Here is a 12,740-nt window from a genome sequence, read left to right as displayed (position 1 = left end):
AGTAAGCATCATCCATCTCCACTACAATCTCTTCACTGTTCTCTGAAGACAGCACAAGCACACTGACAAAGAGCAAGGCTGGCAGCAAGTCCAAGCAATGGTAGGTCTAAACAGTGTTTTGTGAGATGTGGTACATCGTAACACAATCCTGAAGCAAGAGGTCTTTCAATAGGCAACAACTAGGACAGATTCTTAGTTAAACAACTTCCTGAGTTTGATGTAGAATACTGGCATAGCATCATTGATGCTGGTATTTTCAGCATCATTCTCCAACAACACAAACCATCTATCCTGGGCTGCCATGAGTGAAAGCAACTTAGCCAGCATAACTCCATGCCAAAGAGGCTGGGCTGAATACTCCAAGTGCTGTTCATAAGCAGCTGTGGCTCAGACTAGATACACTCACACAGTGTAGTCTGGGTGAGAGGTAGTTCTGGGTTGTCCACACCATGTGTCACAGTACAGTGTACCCTACGTAGTATCTGGCTTTGGTGTTTTATCCCATTTGCCATCTTGTAAGTTGCAGTATCTACATATTGTGCATTGCAGAGGAAAATAGTACAGTGCATACCACTGGAATGGAATGGAAGTGATGGTAATGGCTTTAAACTGAAAGAAGGTGCATTTAGATTAGATGTAAGGAAGAAGTTCTTTACTGTGAGGGTGGTGAGACACTGGAACAGGTTGCCCAGAGAAGCTGTGGATGTCCCCTCCCTGGCAGTGTTCAAGGCCAGGTTGGATGGGGCTTTGAGCAACCTGGTCTAGCGGAAGGTGTCCCTGCCCATGGCAGGGGGGTTGGAACTAGATAATCTCTGAAGGTCCCTTCCAAGCCAAACCATTCTGTGATTCTCTGAGTGGACTGTAAACAAGCAAATAAAAGCTTGCTATCTTTTTTTCCCCTCCATTTGTTTCTCTATAGGCTATAGTCCTACCCAAAAGACTTCTGTCTGTTACAGAAAGCTGTCTTGTTGTACTGACAGTTCCTAAACACAGTGGCTAGTTGTCCAACTATTCCTGAAGTGTTGTGTGGAGAGACTTAGTCATCAATGAGAAGACAAGAAAAACACTGTTTAAGGGTACAGCACAGTACCCAATGAAGCTGATAGCAGGAATACTGCTAAGCCATCAGTTATTTTTATTTTGTCAAAATAAACCAAGATACTTTATTCTACAGCATATTTGTAGAAACGCAAAACGTTTCCCCTCCCCCCTTCAACCCACTATCTGAGGTATTGTTTTGACATACACCACAGCAGATAGCTAGACTGCAGTAGAAAACCAAGGAAATCCTGTGAGATCTCAGCTGTATATACAAAGGCCTTAAGAACTAGAAGTAGGGTTTTTAAGTATGCTTGGCTTAAGATACTCAACATCAGTAAAGTGGAGATACTCATGTATCATTCCAGTTCACATTCTGGATATATTACTGTAACAGTCCCATAATAAAATTACAAGACACATATATGTCCTTGGGATGGTCCAGTTTTAGGAGGCACTACAGAAGTCTGAGAAAATTGAGAAGCTGAAAAAATTATAAAGTAAGAAAAAGCTAATGTAAGAGTTCATCAATTTCTTCTCTGAAACTTGTAGGATTCAGGCATACTGTTATAGATTCAGGCATACTGTTCTATGCAGAGGCATAAAATTGTACACATTTTAAACAGAAAAGCAATTAAGTTGCCACTACTATTGTATACTGTTAAATTTCAACTTTTTCGCTCCTTAAAAAAAAAAAAGTATTAGAAGTCTTGTTTGGAGAAATTTCCAACCATTTCAGAACATGTGCCTTTCCCTCAGGACAAAAGGTGCTGGATTTGCTCATTACCAAATTTATGTTAAATATTCTTAATTTCAAAACAGATGAGGACTGAATGCATCTTGAACACTGAAAAACTAGTCACATCTGTCAGTTAAAGGGACTACGATAAAAATTTTGCTTATCTTTGCACAAACAACAATTTTGATTAAAAAAGAAAAAAAATGTTTGATCTAGTAGATAATACTCCTTTAACAATGCATTACATGTTACTAGAAGGGACATGTTTAAATCAATCTTCAAGCAATTTTCTTTAATTACAGTACAGTCACCTTAGACGTTTCCCCTGCACCCCCCCCACCCCGCAACCCCAAATCCTTACGGTCGTCAAATATGTAATGCAACATTTAGAGATACATACAATACCAAAGTTAACAACAGCTCTTATTTAATAGTTAGTGCTTAGACTCTTCTTATGGGAAGAGAGAAAATACAATTACATTACATGTTATTATGTCTACAGTACTTAAGACTGCAAAATCAAATCTTACTATGATATGACAGGTTGTTGTGTTTATCAATCTTTCAAATGATTACTAGCTTTAAAAATATTATAAACTGATCCATATCTAGCAAGGTTAAAGCAAAGACCAGACACTCACTTCTGCAGGCATTCCAGCTCTGAAGGCAGGTCACAACCTACATAAACTCTATTCATTAAACTGTATTCTAACAGTGCACAAAAACAGGGATCCTACAAGAGAAGATTAATGTTTAATTTAAATCATGCTGCTCTGTGAAGTTAATTTGCAAACAAATTAACATGGCACATGAATGCAGGAGATTTAATAGGATCTTTTCCAGAAACAGAACTCTACAAATGGTGCAAGCATGGTGTAACATGGGAGGAAGATACCTACAGCTGCTGTAAGTTACATTTGTTGCACATAGCTGTAGGGAGACTAAACTTTCTATTCAGACCATTTCTGGAATACTGCTTTCCTTCTTATCCAGAAAGTCAAACATAACATCTTAGCAGATATTAAGAAAAACTCACGTTATTCCTATGGAAGGACTGTGCATGGGTTCAAAAGGAGACTGCCTCCCTGGTAGGCAGTTATATTAATTGGGAACAATCACTTCTACCACCCTCCATTTAAAAAGTGAAGCAACTGCATTTTGTGAAGAATCTGATTGCATAAGATTATTCAGAACATGCTTACTGGACTTGCAGGCTGCTGGAGAACTTCAGCATTGAGGTTCTGACCTCTTCTAGACAGAAAAAGGAGGTAGGAACCCGTATGTACAGATCAGCATTACAATTTCCTTTGTGCTTGGAAGGCTACTGTGTAGGTGCCTGAACAGTCCGTACTTATAGGAACCTATGGAGTTCAGATATTCCCAAATGCAGACTGAGTACAGCGTACCAATTCTTAACATAATCTGATGTTCCCTCATATCAGATTAACCCCCCAAATCATTCATTTACTGTGGCAAATACCACATGCAATTCAAAGATATAAAAACAAAACTTACTTTCACAAGAGCATGAGGATTTCCCACGACAATCAGCAAAGCTTTTGCTCTAGTAATTGCTACATTAAATCTCTTCGGATTAGAGAGAAAGCCCAAACAGTACATGTCATCACCAAATAAGCCTTCATGAGATCGCACCTAAAATTAATCATGGATAATTTTAGAAATAGAGTAATGAGAAAGCAACTTACCTAGCCATAGTGTAACCTTAACATAATATTTGCTTACTGCAGCAATCCACAGCTCAATGTCAACAATGCACAAGTTAGCTTCATAATCCAAATTTCAGCTAGCTAACTATTTCCCACTATCGGCTTTCCCACAGAAGGTCTATTCTCCAACAGTCTGCTAATGCAACTTCAGCAATTTCAAGAGAATGGTGTACTAGTTTTAGTTTAGCATCAGGACTATCCACTGTAATTTGAAACACAAGATACCAGAATTGCTTCATAAAAAAAAAAAAGTGATTTTATCTTGTCAGTAGAAGAAATGCTAGAGCTGCTGGTATTCTAGTTTTTACAGTTGAATGACAATTCACAGTGTGTCTTTCTGCAAGTCTTCTTCAGTAGTCTCATCAGTGTGCTTTGACTAGCTTAGAAAAAACAGCCAAAGCAAATAGTGTGCTGTAACTACTGCTCATTAAATTTCACCTCTCTTTCATCTATATTTGAACCAATTTTTCATAAAAGAAGATTTTCATGACCTAAATAATGAGTTCTTATAAACAGGAGCATAGTACATAGTTAGAACTACTTTAAGAGAGATACAATGCTGGACTGAAAAGCTATGGTATGACACAGAACAAAGAAAGTAAGAATAGTACCACTATGAAAATACTACAAACTCTTCTCCCAAGCCACAAAAGAACACCCAAAACCCAACTGTTCCTCCGCCCCAGCATTCACCCTGCTTTTCCAGTGATCCAGCACAGATTTTTACTCCTGTCCAGGAGTTCAGTGTGCCTACAACAGTGCATATTTGATGGATGTTGTCTCACAACATAAAGGATTGATATCACATATCCTGGTAGCAAGATGCTGTCTGCAAAAAGCCTCAGTAGCTGTCAGCTGACTTATCAGCTGCTGCTTACACTTCTCAACTCCACACTGACTTCTGTTTAAAAGCACAAAGAACTGTCTCCTGTCAAGAGCCCCAGCCAACAATCTTACATGCTTGAGAAGACAAAGGACAGAAAAGTAGGACATAAAGAACCTGCTGTAGTTTTTCCCTTTACAGGGCTTTCATGTGAATTCAAACACCAGGGATATGTGCATGCACTGGCATAATATCTAGCATTTAGAGAGGGAACTGGCATACACCTGCACCTAACCTCAGCTCAGCCGCCAAGTCTTCTGAAACCTGATGTCTCAGCTGCTCAGAGAGGATTTCCACACTCTAGTTAACTGCCTGAAAACTATGACTACATCTTTGTCTGTCATCTGCAGGTAACGTGCACTGAGATCTTTCAGAAAAAACAGACGTCTGCTGAAGCACACTGATCATCAAGTTTGCAAAAGAAGGTGAGAGACAAGGGCTGCCAGCTTCCAAATAATAACAGCAACTCCCTCCCAGTACTCTGTGACACAATCTTCTTTCCCCCTTTGTCAAATGCAAGGGATGGGCTCAACACAAATCCACAAACATCATCTTCCCAAACGTGTGCATCTTCCCACATTTCCTGAATGCTCCCTTTTGTCAGCACTTTTCTGAAAGACCCATTTATTGCACAGAGCGAAACTAAATACCTCTGCATTTTCATGGTTATCTAAAAATCTCTAGTGATGCAGTTTACGCCCCTATACCTTCACATTTCCATAGATGTGGTCAACCAAAACCAACTGTGAATAAAGGAGGTGATGTACTATTAAAATGATAGCCTGTGACTAGCATACTGCTGAAGTAGAAACACAGCATGTATTATTTTTTTTTCCCAGACCCTTTCTTCAAGGCATTTGATAGCTTCAGATTCAAAAAGCTAGCACCTTTACCAACATCCCTATAATACAACCAGCATAGCACTTAAAGTGCACCATCAAGATGATCAAGAAAGACTACCAAGTGCTCTCCTACCAATGCAAAATGAATAAATTGTGATAAAGGGTATTCAGCTTCTAGGCACAGTCAGCATTGGTGTCTAGAAAGTCGTCAGCTGTATACCATTAAGTGACAATTCTCAAACTGAAGTTGAAAAAGAATGAAAGAACCTACATCAGCTTTTTAAAATCAAATAGCAATTACTTTTTAATACTGTGACTTGCACAGTTGTCTCTCTAATATTTATAATGTATCCAGTTTCCATTCTCCCTATGCACACTTAAGTGAAAGGTACATTATCCACATGAAACTAAAATAAATTCAGCACGAGTATCTACAAAGGTTTAAGGTTTACCCCAAAATCACAGATGCTGTACTGTTTCATGCATTTAAAAATAAGCTCTGTTTTCAAATACTGTGACAGACTGACAAAAACATAGCTTTCAAAAATTTATATTTTTAAAAGCTCAATATCAAAAAGGAAACATGGACAATTAGACATATACAAAAACTCTCCACAGGACTGCAACAAATATACATACTGTTGATAAGATGATAACCATGTACTCCTGCCCTTGAAACTCTTCTACTGTGCCAACTTTAATGTCTGCCAAATCAATACTTCTCAGAAGAAATCGAATTTTTTCCACCTACCAAGAAGAAAAAGTGTTTGAAGGAATTTATTTTTACGTTTGAGAGTATATTACTTCAAAACTGAAAACATACTGCAATATACAAGTATGTGATTTAACACAGGGAATGCCTACACCAAGCTTAGCCATCATCCACTACTAAGGTTTTAAAATAAACTAGTAACTTTTCCTAAGTAGTATCACACTTATTACACAACTTAGAAGGTGAAGCACTCACTACCATCATTTAAACAGAAATCAACAGATTTTTAATAATCCAGATTTTAATGAGAAGAACAACTTAGATCCATCAACCCTCTTCTTCCAGTGTGCATTATATCCAAAACCATGCTTACCACAGATGTGGTAGGGCAAGCAGCTTCCCTCAGCCCCTCAAGACTGTGCAGAGATTCCACCTTTGCTTGCCAGCTCCATCATGCAGAGTGAAAGACAGAGGTGAGATGTGACCTTAAGTACCCTCCCCAAAAGAGAAAGGGAACAAGGAGTCTCACGCACTGGAATGGTGGTATGCATGGGATCAGTTATTACCATCTGCTAAAAGCTGCTTGGAGACTATACCTTAAGTGCTCCAAGAAATTTACCAAGAAATCATGCCTGGCTAAGCTAAGGATTACAGTCAATGACTACTTTCTAATCAGTGTTCCTGCAATACAAGGTGACTTTCTTGAAGCAGACGTTACTATTATATATCTTGCATCATAGGCAGATGAAGGACATAATCATATTAAATGATGTGAAATGTTTTAGGGAGTATAAGAGGTTCAGTCACATCAATACTATACATAAAGATTTGAAAAATAAACAGCAACTGTAAGCATAGGCAGGTGCATATACCTGACCAGTAGGATCAGTACAGGCAGAGCTCTAATTTGCAAGTGAGATTTCTTCAGAAGGCGTTGGGCTTTTCCACATACCTCACAGTGTTTCCCCCAACCCACACATGCAAAGCCATGAATACTGAGATGTGAACATCAAGAAAAACCAATATGCACACTGTCCAGAGCATCCTCTGGAAATGAAAGGAGATTTAATCTTCTTTTAAAATGAAAGCAGACATCACATACTTAACAGACTTGAATATAAATAGTTTGAAAAATAAAAGCACAGCATTTGAAGTTGACATTCTCTACAGGTTTAAATAGCAGCACAAACGTCAAGTCTGACTACAGGACAGGTAAGAAGTCCCAATTCCTCTAGTTTCCTCAAAGCCATAACAAGGTGACATGCCACCTACTTCACTACATTTCCCTTTTGTTCCACTCCTCAGTGCAGAGAGTGACAGAATCAGATTGCTGTTCCAGCTGTTAGATAATAAATTCTTGACTTGCGCTCTTTACTCCCAACAACTGAAAAAATCTGCTTCTGTCTCCAAAACTGCAAGCAGATCTGTCCTTTATCATTTCCTGATTTTTAAAACTAAAAAAAGTAGAATGCCATTACTGCTGTCTTTCTCTAGGTTTAGATTTCAACGGAAACATCATTAATGATTGATAATACACTGTGTAATACGACACACAACAGTGAAGTTTTGAGATATGCCTCCTTGCTTTAACAAACCACAGCCACAATGTGAATGTATTTCACCACAAGATGAAATACAGCAACTTTGAAGTTCTTAGGCATCAGTTATACCTGTTTACGATATGGTGTAATCACTCCAATATCAGTCACTGACACTGCAGCATTTTCATTTTTAGCAAGGTGGCAACAGTACTGCATTACTTGAACTGCTTCAGTTGGATTAAACCATGAAGGACTGTGACCTTCACGTGTTTCACTGCCCTGTATTAGCGGAAAGGAAACAAGATGACAAAGACTGGGTGCAGAAGTGACTATATATTTATTAATAGATTATTCTTATACATCCTAAATGCAAAAAAAGTGATGTGATGTTATATACAATTTCTCCTCTTTGCTATACACCCTTTCTGATGAACAAGTATCAGCTGACATTTTATATTGTTTTTTTTAAGCTGGAGAATTTATGATAAGAGTACTTTAAGTGTGCAACAAAGGAGTTCAATCTCAACTCAGAATAACATGTTAGCAAGCTGGTATCTTGGTTTTGTGCAAGGTAGAAGAGTTCAAAACCAAGCATCTCCAAGCAGTGGGTATTATCACTTTTTACTAACTTCTTGGAAGACTAAAGAAAAAGTTTTTTCTAAAGTACTATTTTTTCCCCTGCCTACTTAAGCCTTAATAATCCTCTAGTTTTAGAGGCTTGTATTCACTCTAATGTAGCAAACTCTCATCAAAAGCAATCTGAAGGCAGCTGAGTGTAGCCCCATCTTGGTCAATCTGCTATGAATTTAAATTTGTACCAAAATGTCTCCACAATACACTTCAATGGACAGCTGCTCACATTCTTAGCAAACATTTGACTTCAGTAGTTGTTTCTAAAACCAGATGGTCAGGAAGTCACATTACTTGCAAAAGAGAGTTTATTTTTTTTTCACATTCTTTCTAGAATTCATTCTACAGAAAACTCATCTACAACATCAGCAAACTTCTATCAGACCTCCTTATTCATACCTTCACTACATCTACATTTTACATACCCTTATTCCATGAAAAATTAATGGAAATCCCTTCCTGGGCAATTTCCCCCAATGCAACAAAGAAGTTACTACTGAAGTGTCTGCACAAACTTCTAGCTCCTTATGATAAAACAATTTAGATGGCAAGGCAAGCAATGCAGAATGTGACCTGTAGTTCTTTACAAGTTTTGTGATCTGCAAAGACAAAAACCAAAATCTGTAACAGGTAATTATTCATCAGACTTCATAGTACACAGCTCCCAAGCAGGTACTATCTTACCATCCTCTAGCATTTAGCTCTTCTAAAGCTGCCGAAGAACTGTATTAAAGGCAAAAACTGCAGGTGTGATCTTATATAAGGAAGTACTAAATAAAAGCAGTTTTGAAGGACCACCTCCTTCCCCTCCAAAGGAAAAAGAAAAATAAAGAAAAAAAGAACAGAACGTACATGATAGATTAATTGGTCATTCTCCAGTTTCTTAAAACATTTGATCTAAAGGCACATTCTCTTTTTTTTTTTTTAAGAGAGTCAGATTCTTTTCATGGGGTTTCCATGGATGTAACGTTTTTCTGAGGAAGTCTTGACAGGCAAAAAGGGACCATCAGAATAGCTAATAGAAGCTGGCCTTAGAAACCAGAAATGTATTTGTCTTTAAATGACAGAACGGCCATAAGGAAGCATTCCAGTCAGCAATAACCAGCTCAGAAAAAATATGTCCTGTAAAAAGACTAACATATGATACTCAAGTCCAATGGTATCCCTAAAGCCCTCACACTTCCTGCTCTCTCACTGTGCCAATTCTCCTTAAGCATTGTATAACGAACACAACAATGAAAAGTTTGCCCTAACAGATTTTAGGAGGAAGCATGACAGGTTTTTCGGTAGGCTGAACCCAACCTAAAGCATAGGGCCAAACACTCTCACTTTCCCCCTTAAAGTCTGCCATCAGATTTCCTCCCTCCTCTGCTTACATGGTCACCTAGTCATCTTTTGCTCTCAGTTTAATTCTTCAAATATATTACCACAAGAATGGGAAGGCAAGTTAGTAAGTTTAACTTTAATCCTATATTTCAGATTCAGATAATCTAAAGCAGCTGAAACATCTGTGCTCATTTATGTACTATGCTACCTCTGCCACTTAACATAGACTTCAGGTACTTCACCATACAAGAGTTTTGGGAAGCCATCCTTCAGAGGAAGAGGTGATAAAGAAACAGGAACAGTTTCTTTTTTCCCTTCCTGAAATGTGATGTTTGCAAAATTAATCTTTATGTTTAAAGAGAAGGCTTTGTTTATCTTTTTATGTTGAAAGTAAAAGGTCTACTTGCTCATTTGTGGAAAATTAAGAAGTTACGGTAAATGTGGACAATGGAGATGGAAGAGAATTTTAAGCCATTATTTAGAATTCTGCTTTGTGCACATATTTGATTTATTCTGCTTAAGAATAGAGAACCCCTTCAAAGAAGGGTTTTAACATGCTGGAGGGCTCAGCATCCTTGCTATTCAGATATATATTCAAAATAATCAAGCTCTCCTAGAGAACTAAAGCTCAAGCTAGACTTATCACTAAGTATCAGGGAGCAAAAAGGTGGTAAGGAAACAGCAGGAACCACAGTTTCTCCTTTTTTCATTTAGATGAAAAAATTAATTAAAATTGTAGTTTTACTCACCAACAAAGGATTATATGCTCCACAGGCACTAAAAGCATCCTCATCTCTCAGATATATCTCTCTTGATGTCAGTCTTTCCAGCAAGGACATATTTAATCCAAAAGTCAGTGCAATTTTAGATTTTATTACTGGCCCTAACTGCTTTGGATCTCCAACAAGAACTATCTGTATATGCAATTAAAAAAATCCATCTTGTATTAAATCAGTTATTAAAAAATATAGTTTCAATAACAACATACACACTTCAGAATTCAAAGATTAATTTATATCAAGTAGTCTGCTTTCCCCCAAACAGTTTGTAAAGAAGTGTTAGGCCTAGGACAGAAGTACATCATTGTTTTAAACTAAGAAAGCGAATTTTTATTTTGACATCTTCCACACACTGAATCCTGTCCTAACAATGTAGGCTTCTTTTTGATGTAAACCCACTTGTTTAAGTGTGGGAAATGGATATTGTGCATGAATAAGATTTATTACAAGTACTCAGAGTTCCATACTCATTACTAGGAAGTGGCTTGCATTCTACATCATTCAGAAAAATAAAAAACAGTAAACCATAACTTTTTTCCTTTCAGTAAATGATGTTAAGAGAACTACCTGTCCATTAGCTTCTGAAATCAACCCAATAGGAATCAGGCTCTCTGGTTCATTTGCTTGCCCTGCCTCATCCAGAATCACATGAGTGAAGTGTCCAAGCCTAGAATTAAATAATATGAACCCAAAAAAGGGCTGTTTTCAGATTAGTTCATTCTGCCACCCTGTGGTTGACCTCAGCAATTCTGTTAACTTCCTTGTCAAGTGTGCCAGGCAACTCCACACACACAGAGCAAAGATGGCTATTTTCAACACAGAATATACAAAAAGCAACCCAGTAACTTTAATTTGCCATTTGATTTCGCTTACACACTCAGGTATACACAATCACTGGTTATCTTAATTAAAGCATTGTTTATACTACAGTTAAGACACTTGGAAAAGCTTTCGTTTTTCTTGATTTCCTTCAGCTATTTAACTAGAACAATGCACTTGATATAGCAAAGACAATCCCCAGGCTTTGTTTCTACCAAACAACTCGAGCCAGTTAGGCTTCAGAGTGTCCTTTTACAAAGTTAAAGTCAAAGTGGAATCTTTAGTTAACAACACTTGACATGGTGGTTGTTTACAGTTAGTAAAGGTGGCTTGATAAAAACCAAATACAACATAATTTTTAGTGAGATAATCATTTTAAGCCACAGTGTTTGTCAACAGCAATATAATTTCCAAGGCTCCCACTGGTAGTGGAGGAGAAATTATTGTGTCAAAAATGTGTAACATTATTCAAGATAATTCTTAAATTTACCACGGAGAAAGTCTCTGCTGAAACATTACTAAAACCAAGTGGTCTTCTAGGATGACAATTTCAAAATAGAGGCACATGCAATAAACTGTATTAAAACAGCTCAAATTACAGTACATAGGGTATCTAAAAACTCTGGGTTTTGTAGCATCCAGCTATCTCTCTGATATTCATATCCATAGTACTCTACCGTGTTGCTGTTTGATAAAACATTCCTGCACTGCTGCATGTGGTAATTATTATTCTGAACCACAATGCTTTCTGAATATCATCACCATCTTTGCAGTAAGGTTTCACCATGTCATCAATTTGCTGCAGAAACAAAAAGGTATTTTGTAAAACTAAATGCCGCTCTAAAACTAGACATTTTAATTTGAATAAAAAAGCCCACTGAAATCTATTTTAGAAGCTGAGCAAAACACTTAGATTTAGACCTATTCAAACACTGAAATTAATTCTTCATTAATTTGCCTAAACAAATCAGTGTATATGCAACACATCTGTTTTGCCTTTATCGTAAGGATCAAAATTGAACATATGGATGTTTCATATACATATTTGTATATATATACAGACATATACACAAAATGCACACATGATGTGTGTGTACTGTATAAAGATGACAATCCCACTTGCTTACTTTTCTGTGTAAGTAGTCTTAATCTGGAGTCAAAGGCTTGACTTCAGTAACACATTCTAGGATTGCTTTGTAAGTCAAAGCATCTTACCACATTAAAAACCCCACAGATATGTATGTGCTGCTTGTGGAGTTAAGCTCTGCAGGAAAGAGGTTAAGATTCTATGCTCATACAATCAAATTAAGGACCATGATCAACATTTTCCAGTTAATCTTCTGGAAAAGCTGAAGTAGTATGTTCATACTTTGGATCCTAAACAAGCCTAACCAGCCTAATAACCACTGATAGTTACATTACTAAATCAGTATTTTAAGATCAAAATATTAAAATGGAAATATTAAGTGGCAAATATCTATAATATTTACCTCTGCTGACCTGAAGCTAGCATTAACTCGGACCATAGCTCCCGGTTTTAACAGATTGCTTTGATGCAGCCGTAAGCAAATCAGATCTGTTGCAGCATTTGATGGCGCACAAACCAAAATTCGACTACCTGGTAGAGTATAATGTATCTACATTAAAGAAGAGGGACATTAAAAAAGGTTATTTAGAGAAGTGGCAATAGGTCAAACATGCCCA

At 37.3% G+C, this 12,740-nt stretch overlaps 1 protein-coding gene across 8 annotated transcripts in view; it reads right to left on the bottom strand.

Moving 5' to 3' along the window:
- LOC115341465 (RNA helicase Mov10l1-like) overlaps positions 1-12,740 on the bottom strand; it is a 36,123-nt gene that overhangs the window by 9,798 nt on the left and 13,585 nt on the right. For 7 of the 8 annotated variants that reach the window (XM_030014533.2, XM_030014535.2, XM_030014537.2 and 4 more), the window contains exons 12-20: positions 12,527-12,673; positions 11,714-11,835; positions 10,785-10,884; positions 10,188-10,352; positions 8,538-8,711; positions 7,612-7,761; positions 5,869-5,976; positions 3,293-3,430; positions 2,419-2,510 (exon numbers count right to left, since the gene is read on the bottom strand). In XM_030014533.2, the coding sequence (XP_029870393.1) occupies positions 2,419-2,510; positions 3,293-3,430; positions 5,869-5,976; positions 7,612-7,761; positions 8,538-8,711; positions 10,188-10,352; positions 10,785-10,884; positions 11,714-11,835; positions 12,527-12,673 (1,196 nt within the window). Of the gene's footprint in view, positions 1-1,096; positions 2,511-3,292; positions 3,431-5,868; positions 5,977-7,611; positions 7,762-8,537; positions 8,712-10,187; positions 10,353-10,784; positions 10,885-11,713; positions 11,836-12,526; positions 12,674-12,740 lie in introns of those variants that run through there. The other variant, XM_030014541.2, reaches the window with a different exon arrangement.

The sequence above is a fragment of the Aquila chrysaetos genome, chromosome 5 (assembly GCF_900496995.4).
Source record: "Aquila chrysaetos chrysaetos chromosome 5, bAquChr1.4, whole genome shotgun sequence".
In the NCBI taxonomy this organism is placed as follows: Eukaryota; Metazoa; Chordata; class Aves; order Accipitriformes; family Accipitridae; genus Aquila; species Aquila chrysaetos.
The sequence above is the reverse complement of the archived record's forward strand: the minus strand, read 5'-3'. Positions and strand labels throughout refer to the sequence as shown.